Source organism: Tamandua tetradactyla, chromosome 4 (assembly GCF_023851605.1).
Source record: "Tamandua tetradactyla isolate mTamTet1 chromosome 4, mTamTet1.pri, whole genome shotgun sequence".
Taxonomy (NCBI): Eukaryota; Metazoa; Chordata; class Mammalia; order Pilosa; family Myrmecophagidae; genus Tamandua; species Tamandua tetradactyla.
Genome location: NC_135330.1, coordinates 26093379 through 26114450, shown reverse-complemented (window position 1 = coordinate 26114450; position 21072 = coordinate 26093379). Strand labels below are relative to the sequence as shown.

The 21072-nt window shown below is 34.9% G+C and overlaps 1 protein-coding gene across 9 annotated transcripts in view; it reads right to left on the bottom strand.

The window, feature by feature from the left end:
* The window catches only part of DNM3 (dynamin 3), a 608953-nt gene that overhangs the window by 107017 nt on the left and 480864 nt on the right, over nucleotides 1-21072 (bottom strand). For all 9 annotated transcript variants that reach the window (XM_077156971.1, XM_077156974.1, XM_077156973.1 and 6 more), the window contains one exon: nucleotides 1187-1298. In XM_077156971.1, coding sequence (XP_077013086.1) covers nucleotides 1187-1298 — 112 coding nt within the window. The remainder of the gene's footprint in view (nucleotides 1-1186; nucleotides 1299-21072) is intronic.

Genomic DNA, 21072 nt, shown 5'->3' with positions numbered 1-21072 from the left:
TATGAAAATCATAATCAGACACTTCTGTACCTGAGAATCACCAGCAAACGGTCTAGATTACCCCTTATTTGGAGGGCCCGGATTATGGGGAGTGGTTAACGATTTTAATGTCAACAAAGACAGGTCTAGGTTGGGAAGAGCTAAAATAACAGCAAGAACATTAAGGCACAAATACTCAATCCTTTACTCTTGGAATTCTGTTAAATTCCAATATAACCCCAGGGATATGGTCAGGGTTTTAAGATGCTTCAGTTTCCTCTTGAAAGGATTCCATTCCCATTTTGGATTTTAGAAGGACCTCAGTTTGTGCATGATTAATCAGTGCTATAAACTGATCTACAGCCAAGTAAGCATCACATGGGTCAAACTGGACTAAATCCCCCAGGCTCAGTCTCATTCTCAAGACTTGTATTAATGAGGAGAAAGCTGGGTAGTACAACTCCTCGGGAAAAAACAGTATGTAATTGAGATAACCACTCATCTGCAGAGTATGTTTTGCAGTGTTTATACAATGGTGTGCATGCATTTGCAGGGGATTACTTCCAGAGTTTAAATTCAGACTGGTCTGCATAATATTACATTTTCCAAAGAACACAAGGAAAGAATTGCTTATTAACTTGAATTAGAGAAGTGTCTCTAAGACACTTGAAGTATACTAATAAAAAAATAAGTGGAAGTAGCAATATAATATTTTTAGTTCTTTCATATTCATGCTGACATTAACCAGAGTTTTAATATAATACAGACAGAGCTATGGATATAGGGGATACAATCACCATGTTGAAATATAGATTTTAATAGAAATAAGAATGTTTTTAAGAATATGAAATACCTGCATTATGATTGATGACATATATGCTACAACTATATGAAGAATGTGATCGAATACTTGAACTAAAACCATAATAACTATGGAATAGCATCTAAAGAAAACAGAAATTTAAATAAAACAAAAAAGTTCTCTCTTGAACTGATATATTATGTTTTAAGGCAGAATAGGGTATTTTCTTTAATGGCACTGCTAACTTCTTAATATACTAGAAAAAAATGTAAACAAATATCAATTAAAACTGTGCCAAATTAAGTAAGTCAATAGAAATATAGTTTCTCCAGAATATAATATGTAGAGTTAATATTTTTTAAAACATGGTTAACAATTTTAAAATAAGAAATACATCCAACTTACTAAAGATTTATCAGGATAAACCCCAGCTCTTAGTAGAGATGCTTTCCAGCTGTCTACATCCTCCTGTGAGTCACATGCCAGCTCAAGAAAGCGGTAGTCTTTGTATACATTCCTGGAATTAAAAAAAAAACAATGCCTTTAATTTTTTTTTCTTTCTTGTTTTGGGTGCATGGTCTGGGAATCGAACCTGGGTCTCCCGCATGGAAGGCAGGCATTCTAACCACTGAACCACCCGTGCACCCCATGCCTTTGGCTTTGAATCAAATTCAAAATGAATTTTCTATCACTGCAATCAATGATGATATACCAATAGTCCAAATGGACTAGTTATCTGAGAGTCATTGAAATTAGCAAATTTCTATACAGGTTGACCATAAAATTTTAAAAAACATATAAAAAATTCAGGTCATCTTTATTGCTAAGTAATAAAAAGCAAAGGCAATCCAAACTCAACATGGCACACTAAATGCCAACTGACTGGGAGTTGTGCTGTAGGAAATAGATTTGCCATTGCCCAGTATTAGCCCAAATTTATGAAACTATTTCTTAAGTCTAAATAGCTCATAAAACTTTGAAATGAATGGCAATAATCTTACAAGCCTAAAATACTATAGTAGGTTTGAAACAGAAATGTTCATCAATATCATTAAACGTGAGGAAGGAAAGAATGATAGCCAGTCTTTAGTAGAGTGAAATGGCTATAAAGTAGATATACTTGATACACATCCCTGATCATCCTTCTGGTAGAGACAGACCAATTTAAGCAGACAGTAGCAGTATAGAAGATTAACAATCTTTCTTCTCTTCTTACCCTCTCCCAAAGCATTCTCAGTAAAGCCTAAGTGCTTCAATTTCTATCTACACCAATATGACTTACATCTCTATTTCCTGTCCAGACTTAGCCTGCAAATTCATACTGCCTATTGACTTCTCCACTTTATCTCCAAAGCACTTTAAAATGAACACCTGAATTGGTGATTTTCAACTTGTTTCTCTTCCCTTTCATGCAGCAATTGTGCAATCTATATAATTTGGGGATATTTTTGACACTTTCTACTCTCTCACACAGATCCTCCATATTACCACCTAAAAGCTTCCAAGACCTATACCTTTCCCTGTATGTGAAGTATCATATTATCACCATGTCTCTCTCTCCTGGACTATTACAGTAGCCTCCTCACTGATCTCCAAGCATCTGCTGAATCCCTTCAAATTTGTTTCCTGCACTGAATCCTCATAATCTTCTGAAAACATGAATCTGATCTTTTTTATTCCTGGAATAAAATACTTCGATGGCTTCCTATAGCTTTTAGGAAAAAGATCAAAAAGCCCTGCATGGTCTGGCTTACCATTACTGTGCTGGTTCAAAAGGATGTATGTACCCTAGAAAAGCCATGTTTTAACAAAAATCCCATTTCATAAAGGTAGAATAATCCCTATTCAATACTTTAGGTTTGAAACTATAATCAGATCATCTCCCTGGAAATGTGATTTAATCAAGAATGATTGTTAAACTGGATTAGGTGACAACATGTCTCTAACCATTTGGGTGGGTCTGGATTAGTTTCTGAAGTCCTATAAAAGAGGAAACATTTTGGATACTGGGAGACTCAGAGAGAGAAGAGCAGAACGACATAGCCACGAGAAGCGGAGTCCACCAGCCAGAGACCTTCAGAGATGAAGAAGAAATATGCCTTCCAGGGAGCTTCACGAAACAGGAAGCCAGGAGAAGAAGCTAGCAGATGACACCGTGCTCGCCATGTACCCTTCCAGATGAGAGAGAAACCCTGAATGTGTTCACCATGCGCCTTCTCACTTGAGAGAGACAGACCCTGAACTTCATCGGCCTTCTTGAACCAAGGTATCTTTCCCTGCATGCCTTAGATTGGACATTTCTATAGACTTGCTTTAACTGGGACATTTTCTTGGCCTTAAAATTGTAAACTAACAACTTATTAAATTCCCCTTTTTAAAAGCCACTCTGTTTCTGGTATACTGCATTCCAGCAGCTAGCAAACTAGAACAATTATGTTCTCCAGGCTTTTTTTGTTTTCCACACTCTGCTCTCCACTGTTCTTAGTGCTCCAACTGCATTGGCATTCTTTCAGTTTCTCAATAGTTTCAACCATGCTTACTCCCAAGGTCTTTGTGCATGCTGTTCTCTCCGCCCAGTGCACTCTTTCCTTCCCTCAGTGCACAGTTCACTCCTATTTTCTTGGAATCTCAACTCAGTCATCACTTCCTCAGGCATCACCTCCCAATCACTCCTACTAGGTCCTTTGTCATACACTTTTCACATTTCTATTTACCTTTCCTTCATAGTACTTATTTCAAAATTTTATGTTATTTCAGAATTATATGTGGGTTTCTTTTTTTTTTTTTCTTTCTTTTACTTTTTTCTTCTTGGCTTAAATGTCGCTCTCCCCAACTAGCCTATAAGCTCCATAACAGCAGGAAATGTATCGTTTTATGATCATTATTATATTCTCCTTAGGGAAGTTTACAGCTTAACTGTGCTCCACTTCCTATCACAGGAGAAGTGATATTAGGCTATTTTCTCAAAGGAGATATTAGAGTTGGTACTCAGGTAGGGGGTGTAAGTCAGAAAGCTGTTGCACTACTCTTTTGTTCTGGGCTGGGTAAGAGATTGGGGACCAAACAGGAGAGTTCCTGGACAAGGATCAGTATATTGCAGACCCTTAGGAGAGCCGTCCTTCAGTGATCACAAGATCCTTGAGTGTATCTGATCCTCTGGCCCTAAGGAAGTGTGATGGGCTGAGTTTTCTCCACCCTAAAGAAGAAAGTTCCCTCCTGATACCTCCCCAAGTAACTGGCAACTTGAAGACAGAGATGACTATGCCTTCCCAAGCTTATCAGGCCAGTCCAGTTAAAGTACTCTAGTAGCTGGACCTGTAGGTGAACAAAGGAATATAAAAGCACATCTAATGAGGCCTAACAGCCAGAAAGATAAAGAGTAAACAAAGCAATCAAAACAGTCTGTCAGTAAAGGAGAACTACTAAGGGAAGAAAGAAGACAAAAGAAGAGGTACAAGAAAAGCACTAAAAAAGATTTCCTTGAAAAAAAAACTTCCTGGAACTAAAAAACAAGATTTTGAATTAAAATATTGAATAGCTAGTTTGAAAGAAAGGATGATAACTGTTGAGACTAGAATTAGCAACTTTGAAGATCTAGTAGGAGAAGCACAAAAATATAAAAAGAAAGAAAGTATGAGAATATTGGAAGAAAGATCCAAAATACCTAACCTGTGAATAGTAGGAGTTGCAGAAAAAGGAAAAAAAGAGGAATGGGAGGAGAAAAATAAGTATATAACAGAAAAATAATAGTTTTAGAAAGACCCAAATCTGAACATTGAAAGTAAAGAATTTCAAGTGGAATTGATGAGAAAAGTTCCGCATTTAGGCATCTGCTAAGACAATTCCTGAGCTCCCAGATAAAGAGAGCATTTAAAAGTTCTGTAGAGAAACAGCAAATTGCTTACAAATGAAAAATTATTAGATTGACATTGGACTGAGTATCCAAAAGGTAGAAGTCTACAGATGAAAGGATTGATGGAATAACATCTATGGACTCTTAAGAGGGTGCAGACTCAGAGTCCTATTGCCAGCCAGAATATTACGACATATCCCATCTGAGGTAAATCCAATGGGAGGACTCAAAATAACGCTAAATGAACCTGCCCAGAGCATTAGAGAGGAGGAAAGTTTAAGGGGATGGGAAACAATAGTAAGCAACAAACCTTGCAATATACAGAGTCAAATCAAAACAGATGATAGATGATTTGGAATGTGTAACGTAAGGGCTAAATAAGGATTCTTAAAATAGAAGAGACATACTGCAACAGAAATTTTAATTGTCTAAAAGTTGGGGGTGGGGTGGAGAAAGGGAAATTAGACTAATCCCAAGGTCTCCTCTTGTGGATGTAAGGGTGGAGCGTGGGGAAGCAAAGGGATTCAGAGATCTTATGATGTTGAAAGAAGTGGTTGGGGGAAGAAGAAAGTATCTTTATGGGGGGAAATAGTTAATAATTTGCCTCATGCAGTAACAGCAGTAATCACATTAGGCATTGATGATGAATGTAAATACTAAATAAATGAAAAGCCAATAAAACTCTCAAATTAAAAAAGAAAAAGAGAACTGACAGCATCTTAATCATAAAAAAACAAGAAAAAGAAGAGAAGGAATGCAAAAGAAAATAAATAAAATTAAGAGGGCAAGAATAAAATCAAATACAGTAATTATTAGATAATTTCGAATGGAATGAATGCTCAGTTAAGTTAGTCAATTTAGGTTTTAAAAAGAACAGTTATACATTGCTTATAAAAATAAAAGAATAGGCAAGTGGTGAAATGTGGCCTAGTGACAGAATTCTCACTTGCCATGCCAGAGACCTGGGTTTGATTTCCTGAGTCTACCCATGCCAAAAAAACCCAACCAAACAAACAAAAAGAATAGGCAAAGAGATGCCAGGCAAGTGCAAAACAAAGAGAAATAAAACGGATGAAAGGCAATATTAATATCTGACAAAGTGGACTTTAAAAATACCAAACACGATAAACACTAAAGAGAATAACTAGAAACATTATAAATGTTGTCTTTATCATGTTATAATAACATAAAGTTCAATTTGTGAAGGATGGAAAGTACTCATAAACCTTTTTGCACCAAACAATACAGTAGATAAGCAAAGAAAATGCTACTAAAAATACAAGGTAAACTTGAAGAAAAATAATTATAGACAGAAATTTTAATGCAAGTCTTTTCAAACTGGACAGATATAGTGGACAAAAATATGTAAGCATGTACAGGAAATGAATAATATAATCAATGAGGTCAATTTAACATATAGAACTTTTAATCCTTTGAATAGAGGACAAATATTTTTTCATTATCATAAATGTTTAGAAAAATCAATCACACACATATCATATCAACCTTAAGTAACTTTAAAAAAGGAAGATTTTACAGATCACATTTATTACAATCAAAAAAGTAAGAAATGAACTTTTTAAAAGGAGAATTAAAAAGCTACTTAAGAAACACTCCCTGATAATCCTTATATCACAGAAGAAACCAAAATGATGAATTATTTAGAAAGCAATAAAAATATAAACACTTCATATCCAACCAGTGGAGAAAAAGCTGTATTCATAGGAAAACTTGGGGTCTTATATATGGTCATCACTTAAAAAAGGAAAAAGTAAATGGCTATCTAGAGAAATTATAAAAAGACAATATCTTTATATGACAAAATAAACAAAATGAATTAATTAATATAGATAAAAGTCAAAATTGATGAAATAGAAAATATAAATACAACATAAAGTGTAAGTAGATGAGCAAACATTTTCCCCTTACAAATAGATAAACCACTTACAATCCTGACAAAGGGGTAAACAGGAGAGAACAAAGTAGATCAAGAATGAGAAAGGATATATAATCACAAATACAGAGATTGAAAAGAATTAAAATTAAACATTATATGTAACCTTATTGCAACCCTTAGTATCACAAAATACTAAGACAAATAATAACCTTTAAAGGTACAAGTTATTAAAATTAATTCAGGAAGACTTAGGAAAAAAAAAAGGCCAGTGGCTTTTTTTTTCCTTTTTACCCCAGTGGCATTTATAAAACACTACCAGAATTAATAAAAAACTTTGCTACAGAGGCTAACATTGACTAAAAGACAAATATACAAATATACAAAAATTAATGGATTTTCTCAGTACTACTAATAAAATTGAGTACAGAAAATATTCCATTCACATTAAGTAGCAAAACCTATACAGTGCATAAGAATGAATTTTACAAAGTTAGAAAAGTATAAAAAATTAATTACTAGCAGGAAAAAAGATTTTTATAAGGTAAGACACATTTGGATTAGTTGATTTGAAAACACCAGGGTCTTACAGAGTGACTAACACTAATAGGTATTCAATAAATATTTATTGAATAATGAATAATGAATCTCACTGTACTCATAAAATATTGAATATCACCTTTAAAAAACTCTTCAGAATACTGCTAATTTTATAATTTAAAAGTAAATCTTCATGAATGCTTTAATAATTTTGCTAATGAAGGAGGTGAGCATTTTTGTGTATTTATAGAAATGATGTTCTTTGTCCTGATTTCATTGTTTTTTTCAGATATTATTGCAATATCCTCTCACCTCTTTTTATCTGCATTTGCCTGAAATTTCTTTCTCTTCTTTTACTTTTTTACTTCTATTCATTTGTTTAAAGAAAATACATTATAAACAACACAAGCAATATAGTTCAATTTTGTGTTTCATTCGCTCCTAAAGTCACCATTTGTGCAGATGAAAGTTTAATTAAGCTTTATTTCTTGCTATAGCTATATGCTTAGTCTTAGTTTTGTCATTGTGATTTATGCTTTTTAAAAAATGCTGTTTAATTTGTTTATATCTTTAGAAATGAACTGCCTTTTTGCTTCTATTTTTTAAGAGGTTTTCAATTTTATAGAAAATTGATTATATCTAAATTTTTCAAAAGTCTTAAAATCATACTTTTGTATATATGTATATATGACTTCTTGGGGAATTTAGCTGACTTTACTTGCTGTCAATTTTTCTAATGACATTTGCTAATCTACCTAGAGATTTGACCTTGATTATTATTTCTGAGGTATTGTTTTCACATCTTGCAAGAGTCATCTTTTTAAAACTAACTTCTATATTCAATTTTGTTACATTTAAGCAATTTTAAAAATAATCATCAGGCATTTCCCAGCTGAATTTACAATTTGTAAACTGTTACTTTGGTTCATTTTTGTAATTGGCCTTACAGTAGACAGTTGGCTTCCTGGATTTTTGTTTGGTGCAGTCTCCACATTTTTCAGCATCAGAGTATTGAGAATCAGTAGACTCTTCTTTTTTGCTTTCCTCTTGTTTTCTGATTCAGGGTAAAGCATGCATTGACAGATCTTTTTTTTTTTTTTTTTAAGTCCAGGTCAGTCCCAATAACTCATGCAAATGTTTGACTAACATTTCTTTCCAGTGCTTTTTCGTATTGTCATCTCTGTTGTATATGACTTTTGGGATACAGCAATGGATAGAGGAGGGTAAATGAGAAACTCTTAATTGTCCACTATCTTAAAAGAGAGACCATCTCATTTAATCTTCATAGCAACCCTGCAGACGTGGCTGTAGAGCTGTTTTACAGTTTACAGTTTACCTCAGTCACCTCAGTTCAGGGGTATTAAGCAACTTTCCTAAGATCACATAGATAATATTTGTTGAATGAATAAATGAAAAAATGAATGAACTTAGACTGGATCCTTAACTTTGTACAGGAAACCTAAAATATAAAATTTGAAGAGACAAACCATAAAAAGCAGAATGAGCAATTTTTTTAACTTTTTATTTTGAAATACTTTCAAACTTACAAGACAGATACAAAAATAGTACAAATCCCACACAGAGAGCTCCAACAAATTTCTATCCCTCAAATACCCATATCCACCAATTTTTAACATTTTGCCACATTTGCCATATCATTCTTTCTATCTTTCTCTGTCCATTTTCTGAACACTTGAGTGTAGATTGTACACATCATGCTCCTTTAACACTTAACACAGCTATGTACATTTCCTAAGAACAAGGATATTCACTTATGCAACTTTTCCTTAAGTGGTTATAAAGTTTAAGAAATTTAACATTGCTAGAAAGCTTACAGTCTATATTTCAAAGTTTTCATATGTCTCAGTATTGTTCATTTGAGCCTTTTCTCCTTCCTTGCTAAGTTCCATCCAGGATCATGTATTGCTCTTAACTGTCATTCTTTTTAATTGGCTTTTCTTTTTTTACTTTTTTGTGTTTTCTTTTTGTATTTTTCTTTTAATTGTAGGAACATATATACAATTTAAAGTTTCCCATCTCAACCATTCCAAAAATACCATTCAGTGGGATTAATCACATTCATAATGTTGTGGTACCCTCACCACCTTCCATTATTAAAACTTTCCCACCTTTTCTCACGCATCAATTTCCCCATTCCCCTGTCCCTGACGACCTGTATTCTAATTTCTGTCTCTATAAGCTTGCATGTTCTCTGAATTTTCTTTTTAGTAAATTCAGTAAATTTTCTTTCTTTAAACCCATATATATCATGGGATTTAAATTTAACATCCCAAATCTATAAAATTTCATTTGCCAACTTAACACCTATATTACATACAAACTATACTCCTATACCCCTTTTTTCTCCCACTTTTATGTAGTTCTTGTTACAAATTACATTTTTATACATTATGAGTCCAAAACTATTGATTATCATTACATTTTATGCATTTTTCTGTGAAATTCTATGGGAAGTTAAAAGTGGTGTTACAAACCAAAAGTACAATAGTATTAGCATTGATATTTACCAATTTTGTTAGTATCACTGGAGATCTTTATTTCTTCATGTGGCTTCAAACTATTGTCTATTGTCCTTTCCTTTCAACCTGGAGAATTCTCTTCAGCATTTCCTATAGGGCTGGTCTACTCCCAGAGTTTTCTTTATCTGAGAATGTCTTTATTACTTGCTCTCCCTCATTTTTGAAAGATAGTTTTGCTAGATAGAGAATTCTTGGTTGGCAATTTTTTGTTATCAGTACTTTAATTATGTCATACTACTGCCTTCTTGTTTCCTTGGTTTCTGCTGAGAAATTAACATTTTATCTTATTGGAAGTCCCTTGTACATGACATGTTGCTTCTCTCTTATAGCTTTCAGAATTCTTTTTCTTTGGCATTCAGTAGTTTGATTTTAATAGGCTGTGGTGTAGGTCTTTTGGGGTGTATCCTGCTTGGAGTTCATTGAGTATCTTGAATGTGGATATTCATGTCTTAGGTTAAATATGAGACTTTTTCAGCCACAATTTCTTTGAATATTCTCTCTGACTCTTTCTCTCTTTCTTATCCTTCTGGGACTCCAACATAGCATATATTAGTAGGCTTGATGGTATCTCACCAGTTCCTTAGGCTCTGTTCAGCTTTTCTTATTCTTTCTTCTTTCTGCTTGTCAGATGGAAGGATTTCAATATCTTCAAGTTCACAGATTCCTTTTTCTGCCAGCTCAAATCTGCTCTTGAACCCCTCTATGGAACTTTTATATTACTGCTGTCTTCAGCTCTGTTTGGTTCATTTTCACAATTTCCATCTCTCTCTTCTCTTTTTGTTCATCTATTGCTTTCCTGATTTCCTTTAGTGCTTTGGCCATATTTTCCTTTAGGTCTTTAATTAAAAGTATGACATATTTAAAGGAAATATATTTAGGGCCAGTTTTAAAAGTTTTTGTTTGGTATGTCCCAGGTCTGGTCCTCCTCACTGATGGGTTCTAATGCTTTAATCTTCTCCTTTGCCAGGGCTATCACTTCCTGTCTCTTTGCTTATTTTGTAACCTTTTGTTGAAATCTAGACTTTTTGATATTTTAATATTGCTGGAATTTAGACTTCAAGGCATCTGTTCCTTAAACTTGCATATACAGCTAGTGTTATGACAGCTTTCCTTGAATGCCAGAAGATATAAAAAAATGAAGGAAAAAAGAAAACATTTTTCCAGTCTTTGCAGATTAACCTGTGTAAATGCTTTCCTTCAGAGCTTATCCATAGAAAGAGTTCAGGGTATACCTCCAGGTCAAAGCAGATGGGCTTCCATGATTCTTTCTGTGTATGCCTCCTTCTTGAGCGTGCACACGTGGAATTCCCCATCCTCCCCCATTTAAATGGATGCAAATGTTCCCTTTTCCATAGGAAACAGTTTTCTCACATCTGTAGCCACTGCACTGTATGTCCTATAGCCAGCAATCCCTTGACCCTGGCAACATAACTTGACTGATCTCTCAAAGCATTCTGTAGGAGAGCTCTGTGAACTGCCTTCTACACACAGGGCAAGTTTTGGGATGATGAGTCCCTTACACTACCACAAGACAGACCATGCCAAACATATATGTGCCGGTATGTATCCAAGCATTACTCTACTGTCTCTGGAACCAGGACCACGGATCCACAGTGGGAGTAAGGGCTGTTTCTACCCTGTACAAAGTGCTGGTAAGGAGTGGGGGAGGGGCCAGCCTGGATACTAGGACATCCTATTTCTTTTAAGTAGCCTTTTTCTTGATTCAGTGCGCACCCTGTTACTTTAACTGTTTTCTGGAGCTTTGAAAAAGATGTTTCTGCTACTTCTTACTGGTTGTTCAAAGGCTCTGTGGGTGAATGGAGCCCTGAAGTGTCTCAATCCATCATCTTGATCACATGGAATGAGTATTTTAATTAAAAGTGTGATGTATTTAAAGGAAATACATTCCCCAAGTATGAAAATTTACTACTGGAGAATTTGAAAGGTCACATCTTTGCTACAGAGCAGAAAGAGTGATGGCTTATCTTGGTAAAATAAAAATTCATCAGTTTTTAATTATCTAATTAACTCTCTACCATAGTTTTTAGCTATCATGTAGTCTTCCCTTTCCACTACCCAGTACGTAGCACCCTTTAAGACGTAAAGGTAAGGTGAACGCAAAGCTGGAAAAATGCCACAGGAGCTTTTAGCCAGCTGGAAAGCATGAAAAGTAGAGAGGGTACAGATTTTCCACATTCTCTAAACAGATCTGAAGAATTTAGATTTGGCCCATTCTCACTGACCTTTCTCCAGAGTATTTTCTTTCAGGGGCTCTTCACTTGGAAAAATCTTGATTTTTTTTCCCCCTTAAAGGATAGCCAAATTCTTGAGAGGGAAAATAATTATCTGGTTGAAACATTAGAAGAGGGTCAAAGGCTTCTGGTGGCTTTGGCTGCTTCATTTTTACCCATTTCTGAAGTCTTCATCTTAGGCAGTGTCTAGACATCCAAGTAGAGTTGGATACAGGTCTAAAACACTGAACTGGGATGATTTACTGGAAGTCTTATAAATTTTGTGGATGCAGCTTCCAGGTTCTCACCACATGCTGAAGCTGTATAGATAACCCACGGCAATTTGTACTGACTGCATTTTTTTGTTTAGTCTATTTCAGCTGTAATCATGCTGATATGAGCTTCTGAATGATTTCACCATGAAATCAAGCTGAACTATGTATTTTACATTTTTAAGAAATAAAAGTCCCTTAAGAGCTAAAAAGAAGCATTAGAATTTTTATCCCATACATATAAGGCTTTTCACTGAAGAGAACAAGACCACATAATGAGGATGCATTTTAATCATATGTGTAACTTTCATTTACAGATCATAAGAATGCCTTTGAGAGCTAAAAAATATGAAGTTTAATCCCCTTACCTCATGACAGTTCTTTAAACTTTTGAGACCAAATCTTCTTGTCTTCAAGCCAAATTCTCCTGTCAATGTTTTTGCATATTTCTCATATAAAAAGGTTTCTAGATAACTCAGCATCCTTCTTGCCCTCCATGATTTTCCTCTATTATAAAAGGATTGTTCTGAAAATGAGATGCTCAGGAACTAAACACAAATCTACAGATGCAGAGTTACCAGGGTGAAAATTTAGTGGAATATTTACCTGCTTTCTGGACAGGAAATTTTTACTAATGTAAGTTAATTTTACGTTAGCTTCTTAGCCAGTCAGTTGAGTGGTAAGCAGCATATAGTAAAGACCTTTGATTCTTGAGGAGGCATACGTAGCCAAAATCCAATCTGTACCATTTATTATCTATATGACATTGGGTAAAGTGACCTCTCTGAGTCTCAGTTTACTCATCTATAAAATAGGGATGATGAAGCATCTATTTCAGGCTTACTATGAAGATAAATAAGATTATGATGTAAAGAGCTTGCTCAGCACAAGGAAGGCATATAAGGAAAATATGTAAAATACAAAAATTATTATAATGCATTAGTACCACTATCTTTAGGTCCTTTGCACTTGACTCCTATAAAATCAAGCTTTTTCTATACTGAAGGTATATATAAAAGTAAAATTTAGTACTATTACATTTCATCTAATTCCATTAACTGAAACTCACTGGGTATAAACAATGAGACTTTAGACTTAATTATAAACTCATCATATTTCTACTATCAAGTCATATTTTTCTATTTCCCCTCATGGATATTCCAAAAACTTTATGAACGTATAAGTATATTATATATAGTTCATTCTATTGAAAGAAATTTGGAGTTTTGTTCAATTTGTTCTTCAAGATTCAAAGCAAGTTCCTATTGGCTGCTGATTTCCTTTCTAAATAAGAATAATATCTATTTTATAATTCATTATAAATTTTATAGCATACCATTGGATGATAAGCTCATCTAGCAAGATTTTCATTTTGTTCTCCTTTTGAAAATTTGGACAATACTCCACTTCCAAGTTTTACCATCCACTGCTCCTAATATGTTCACACTAGTCATTATTCTTATTTCCTCACTTCCATGCACACCCAGCTTAGCATTATAACCACTATCTTGCAAACTTCAACTCCCTTTTCCATCTTCTCCTCCACCATTTTACTTGCCCGATAAAACACTAATCCAATTATTTCTTACTCAGCTCCAGCATCCAGTTTCTAAATAATGCAAGAGAAAGAACCTCACACTCAATTCAAATTTAAAACTACAAATATCAAATGGGCATCCCAGTTTTCCAGACATTCCTACTACAATACTGTAGTAAATACCCTTTCCCACAATACCAAATGATTATTTCATACTTTTTCTCTCCTCAAATCTCTAGTACACTCTTTGCTACACACACTTAGCTGAAAAGCTTTCTTCATAGTTCATAGTGAAAATATATTCAATCAGATGAGAACTATTTTTTTTTCCCAGAAAATCCATCTGCCTACTTGAATCTTCAAACAAAGAGTCTGCTGCTTCCCTTATGCAAGGGAGACCAAACCCTCAACTTGCATAATGGAGTCCCTTCTCTTAAATATCCTCATGAACTTCCTTCTTGCAATCCTTCCCTTTCTCTCCTACTTCGACAATTTCTTCCTTTCTTTTGCATGGATCATTCACATGTTATGCTAGCATCCATTAAAAGCCACTGTCTTCAAATATAAAAACAAAAACAAACAAACAAAACTTTCCCTTGGCCCTTTTCCTTCCCTAAGAACTGCCCCATTCCTATTTGCTTCCATAGCAAAACTCTTTGAAAAGGTTTTTTTTTCAATAATCTCCATTCTCTCTTCTCCCCACATCCCCTCAATGATCCCAGTGAGAATTGTGGTCCTGACACTCTGCTGAAATAGCTCTTATAAAGATTATGTCATGTATACCTTTCCAAAGCAAATGATTAATCTCTACATTCATGTAAATTGGGTTCTCTGCAGCATTTGACTTGGTTGGCCACACCCTACACCTTCAAACACTTTCTTCTCTAGACTTCTGTGATAGCACACTCTCCTGATTCTCACAATTCTACATCACTGACCATAGCTTCTTAATTTCCTTTGCTGCCTCATCTTCTTTTACTATATCTTTTAATTCTGGAAGATCCCAGGGCTCTGTCAATGGTCTACTTCTTTCTATTCACACTTTTTCCTTAGATGATCTTCCTTGTCCAGTGCTTGAAATACTATTTAAATATGAATGACTCTAGATGTCTCCCCTGAATTATAGACTCTGACATCCAAGCCCCCATTATTTCTCATCTGAATGATTATTACAGTTTCCTAGCATTTCTTTTATACCTTTTTACTTCATTCTTCACACAGACTTCATAGTGATCATATGTTATATCACCATCCTATTTAAAATCATCCAATGACTTTCTAAAGAAAGTAGATGAAAAGCTAAACTTCTTGCCATAACTGATCTACCTTTCTACCTTCATTTTCATCCACTCTTTTCTTGTTTATTCTGCTCCAGCCATATAAGCCTTTTTCAGTCTCCTGAACATGCCAAACTTGTTTTAGTTTCAGGATTTCACAGGTGCTGTTCCATTTGCTTGAATTGTTCTTCTACACCATCACTCATGTCTTTAATGTACTGTCACCCCCTTTGAGGGGTCTTTCTTAACCCCTGTAGCTAATGTATTGCTCTCTCCCACCAATTCTTATTATTTGTTATCCTATTTTATCTTCTTCATAGCACTTACATATATTTAAAATTGTGTATGTATATATGTATGTTAACTATCTGCTTCCTCTTCCAATTACAATATAAATTCTTTGATGAAGCTAAAACTGTTCACTGATGTATTCCTAACATTTGTGTTATATATTAGGCAGTCAAGAATATTTGTCAACTGACTGACTACTCTCTTTGGTCTTTACTTATTATCCAAAATTCCTCAAAGATTATTGAGAATGAACCAATCATTCAGATCTTACATAACCATAAATTATATGATCTCAATAATATAAATTTAATAAGGTAGGATTATGAATTATTTTTATATCTTACAGAGAATATCCCTGATATTACATATCTATAGTAAAAAAGAGTAGGGCAATGAAAGTAGAAATTAATAACAAAAGTTAAATAAATAGAAAAGAAACACCAAACCACTTAAAGCAAAACTCCTCTAAAACTTGTAATAAATAGCAACTCAGCACAGTGAATCCTAAGTTAAACCATGGACTATAGTTAATAGAACAATTAGAAAAATGGCTTTTAATAACTTATAAGAGATATAAACTGTAATAAATGTTCCACACCAAGGTGTTAATAACAGGGTAGTATATGGGAATCTAAATTTTACATGTTATTGTTCTATAAATCACAATTTTCTAATGAAGTGAAAAATAAGTAACATAAAAAATAGCAACTCAAAATTATAATTACGCATTCTTTACCACATGTCGTAGATTGAATTATATACCATATCAAAAAATACATTCTTAATCTATATTCCTTTTAGTGTGAACCTATTAATAAATAGGACCTTTTGAAGGTATTATTTTAGTTAAGACATGGTTTAACTGAATAAGTGTGGGTCCTAATCTGTATAAATGGAATCCTTTACAAGCAGAAGAAATGTAGACCCAGTGCATAATAGAGGCCTCAACAAGGAGCCGGAAGTCAGCAGAAACTGGAAGAGCAGACACAAGAGAGAGATCATAATATGATAGGAGGCAGAGATGCAAACAAAGGAACCCCAAGGTTTGTGGCAAGCCAGCACCAGAATGCCACAGAAAGCAGAACCTTGCTAATGCCTTGATTTTGGACTTCTGGACATCAAAAGCAGGAGACAATAAATGGTTATTGTTTATAGTCATCCATTGTGTGGTATTTGTCATAGCAGCCTGGCAAACTAAGACACTAAGTAAAGTAAACAAATGTTACACACTGGTTGAAACTCAGGACATGCGGCCAAAATTCTATTCTGTGGCAAAATCATAGACAAGAATGATTTATTATTAAACTTAGAAAAAAAGAAGTAAAAATACATTATCAGTGTTAAATTGGACAAGTTGGAAAATGAAAAAAAAACTAAGCAAAGCAGAATAAAGGATATAATAAATCCTTAAATTCTTTTTTTTTTTTTTTTTTTTTTTTAAGGAAAGACAGAGAGAAGGAAGGAAGGATAGAAGGAAGGAAGGAAGGAAGAAAGGGAAACATCTTTAAACATTTTCTTGTTTTATTGTATTTTGTTTTTCCGTTTTTTGTTACATGGGCTGGGGCCGGGAATCGAACCGAGGTCCTCCGGCATAGCAGGCAAGCACTTTGCCCGCTGAGCCACCGCGGCCCGCCCTAAATCCTTAAATTCTTAAATAAATCTTAAATTTAAGAGCCTATTCTTTGATCAATCAAAACAATGCAACAGAGCTCTATAATAGCTAATAAATAAAAGAACAGAAAACAATCAAAATTAGGAATTAAAAATGATTTAAAAAAGATCAATTGTCTTAAGAGACAAGGATACCTTTGTGCTAGTAAATTTGAAAGTATCAATGATAGATACAATTTCTAGAAAAATATAAAATCAAAATAAAAGATACCACTGATGAATATACACAAGGTAACTGAAAAACATTCTTTTCTTGAAAACAGTTCTGACTTCAGAGAGCTTTACAGGTCTTTCTTCAAAATTTTAAGGAAAAGCTTCCTTTAGGGAGGATCCCAGAAATCTTAATAGTTGAGTATTGGTTTAGTTTGCTAATGCTGCTGGAATGCAATATACCAGAACTGGAGAGGCTTTTACAAAGGGGATTTGTTAAGTTACAAGTTTACAATTCTAAGGCAATGAAAATGTCCAAATTAAGATATCAACAAGAGTATACCTTCACTCAAGAAAGGCTGATTCCCGCCTAGGGTTTCTCTGTCACATGGGAAAGTACATGGCAATGTTTGCTGGCCTTTTGCTCCCGGGTTTTGCTGCTTTCAGCTCTTGGTTCCAGTAGCCTCCTCTATGAGCTTCTGTCTATCTCCAAGCATCTCCAAACACCTGTATTGGTGTTGTCTCTGAACTGTCTATCTCTCTCTTGGTGAGCTCTTTTAAGGACCCCAGTAAACTAATTAAGGCCCACCTTGAATGGGCAGAGTCATAGCTCCATTTAATCAAAAGGACAAACCCACAATTGGGCATGTCATGTCTCCATGGATGTAATCTAATCAAAAGGCCATGGCCACAACTGAGGGTGTCACATTTCCATGGAAACAACTAATCAAAAGGTCCCACCCTACAGTATTGTACCAGGATTAAAAGAATATAGTTTTTCTGGGGTATATAACAGCGTCAACCCAGCACAATACTCATAAGTACCCATGAAATGAGAATCTGTGCTGAATTTCCAAAGCTTACTTGATTCTAGAATCTTTTTTTTTTCCTTGACTTCTCATAGGGTTAGTATTATATGGGCTAAACTTTGGGATATGTTATTATAAATCAATCTCCTCCATGAAGAGAGATGTAAAAATCCTGAGAAAAATATTAGCAAACTAAATTTCACAAAATGCTAACAGAGCCAGTCACCACCACCAAGGAGGGTTTTTCTTAGGCAAGTTTTCTGTGAAGAGTGGTATCAATAGACAACTTGCATTAAATACCAGGTATAAGTGACTATTCATAAATCCCAGACCTCTCCTCTAAGTTACAGTGGCCTTTTTGATATTTCTACTTCCAAAATCTTAATTCCCCAGATTTACTTTTCCTCCAAAGTCCCTTCACATTAATTAGTAAATGGACCTTTTTCTACCTAGGTGCTTGTACTAGATACCTAGGTACCTTCTTTGACACCTCTTTCTCTTCCACCTCATTTCCAAGCAGTCAATTCTGTCAATGCAGTTCCTAATAAATCTCCTTTCTTCCATCTCCACTGCCTCCTTTCTATTTCAGCATACCATCACCTTTCACCTGGATCACTATAAAACCCTCCTAACTTCTCCCACCTCCACTTGCCCAACCCCACTCTCCACTCTATGGCCACTCTAACTGCATTGCTCCCATTCAAATGCCACAATATTAGGATGAAGACCAACATTTGTATCATGGCTCGCAAAGCCTTAAATAAACCTGGCTCCTGACTCTTGCTCATAAGGCTCCAACTATTAGTTGCATAAATACACCATACTCTTTCCTATCTTGGCATATGCTGATCCTTCTGCCTGGAACAATCTTCCATTCTCCCTTCACCTGTTCAATTTCTACTCCTTCTTCTAGTTTTTTTTTTGCCATCCTGAACTCACATAGTGGATAAGTCATTTGATTATAAATTCTGACTGAAGTAGTAATTAACAGTTATAGTTAAGTAATTATTGTTTGCTATCAATTTTTTCTCACTATGCTGAAAAAGGCCATGAGAGTGGGGACAATGTTTCTTTGTTCATAGAACCTAAGCACGGAGCCTGTAATATAGAATGTGCTCAGGAAATATCTGAATGAATGAATGAAAGACTGAACAATTACTAAGGACTGCATTAGCTTATATTCTTCATTTACTTAAAATAACTTTCCTTTTCTTTCAGTATTGCACTCATAGATCAACGCAACAATTTTAAGTTGGAGGCTGGCTGTTATCTATTGGCTCAAAGTATCCTGATTCATGTCCAAAGGGATAAATTTCCTTGACTTAAGCTGCTCTGATGTTTGATCTATGTCATTTTGTTTTCTTGACATAGTGAAAAGCAATAAATAAACAAATAGATCATTAAAATACAATTAAAAGTTAAAAATTGTAAAAAAATATTTGAAATATAAGGACATTGCAAAACACATTTACTGTAAGTGCAGCTGGAGAGTCAGCTGAGTCACCACTGGTCCTGACCTTCCATGGCTGCCAATGGCCACGATGCCAGGTCCATCTCAGCATTAATCACAGTCACAATTAAAGAGCTGAAATTATGTGGTTTGGTTACAACTGTGGGGGTCTTATTTATGATAAAAAAGGTCATAAAGAAGGAAGATCACAATTTAAATGGTGGAAATTCTCGCAATATAAAATGGTTAATATCTAAATATTTTTTTCTCAGATTCAAATGCTAAAATAATCTGGTGTCACATAAATTAAGAAGGTATCTAAATAAAAACGGAAAAGTTAGTTAGTGGGAGTTCAATTTCTCAGGCTTCTTAGAGGAACTTGGGCTCTTGGTCTCTTTTCTCCTGCCTTCATTGTCTCTTTCCCTCAAGGGGAAGAAGACTGACTGCTTTGACTGGTGGGTTATAAAGGAGAAATTGACTGGTGGGTTATAAAGGAGAAATTGAGCAAAGTTGTGCCCACAGAACAGACATATTTCCCTCTTATTCCCAGATGCTCTAGTGTGCTCTGCCCTCCAGTTGCTCTGCAATGGTTGTGATTATTGAGGGGTGAAATATTAACAAGAACTTTGGCCAAAGATTTAAAGTTCACTTGTTTCATTCCTTAGCTTTCTGTTTCTGTGTACTATATCTTAAAACAAACCAGCTAACCAACAAAAAACAAAAAACAATGACAAATTTTAACTCAAGAAGAGAAGAAAAGCTCTTTACAACTCCAAATGTTGAGAGACAGCTTTGAAGGGAAGGTGATGGTTTGGTTTCAGATGGGTTAAAGAGGAAATGACAGAAGGGCTTCTGAGTTAAATGCCCAGTAGGCAGTTGGAGATGTGGAACTGGTGTCTCAGGGTGATAAATAGTAACCATATTACATGTGGCTACAACACTGGGTGCCATGTGAATTTGTTGATCTTATTTTAATACAACTTATTAGCTTTGTTAGTATTTTCCCATAGGAGGACATGCCAAACAGCCACAGGTTGCCACATTGCCAGGAAGGTCCACACCCCTGGGAGTCATATCCCAAGTTGGCAGGGGGAGGGTGGTGAGTTTGCTTGTTGTGTTAGCTGGAGAGAGAGGCCACATCTGAGCAACAAAAGAGGTACTCTTGGGGGCGACTCTTAGGCCTAATTTTAAGTAGCCCTGACCTATCCTTTGTGGGGTTAAGTTTCATATGAACAAACTCCAATACTGGGGGCTCAGCCTATAGCTTTGTTTGTCTACATTGCTTGTAAGAAGTTGAATTCTCCCCCTTTCTCACCATTCCCCGAAGAGGACTTCGTAAATACTCTTTTATTCACTGTTCAAATCACTCTGGGATTTATTGGGGCATCACTCTAGACAAGCCCACAAAATCTCATGTCCTACTCGAGGTTCCCTGTACTTATGGTGTTCAATTAAGCTGTCTACATTAGTTATATTAGGAAATGCACTAGTCAAAATATAAATTTTGTACCAAATAAACATTTCTGGCTTTAGTCTCACACATAAGGTAAAATTTTAAAATATTAGTTGCCATCTATTTTCAGCACCCTATAGTAATGACATTCCTTTGTTCTTCCTCATGCAAAAACATTTTTTAAATTTGTACATTTAGTGACTATCATTATACACTCTAGGCATTCCTATATTATACCATCTCAATCTTTATGATCTATCTTTCTTTCTGATTTCATTTGTGTCCCCAGCCCTCCTCCCTCTATCATTCTCACATTCAGCTTC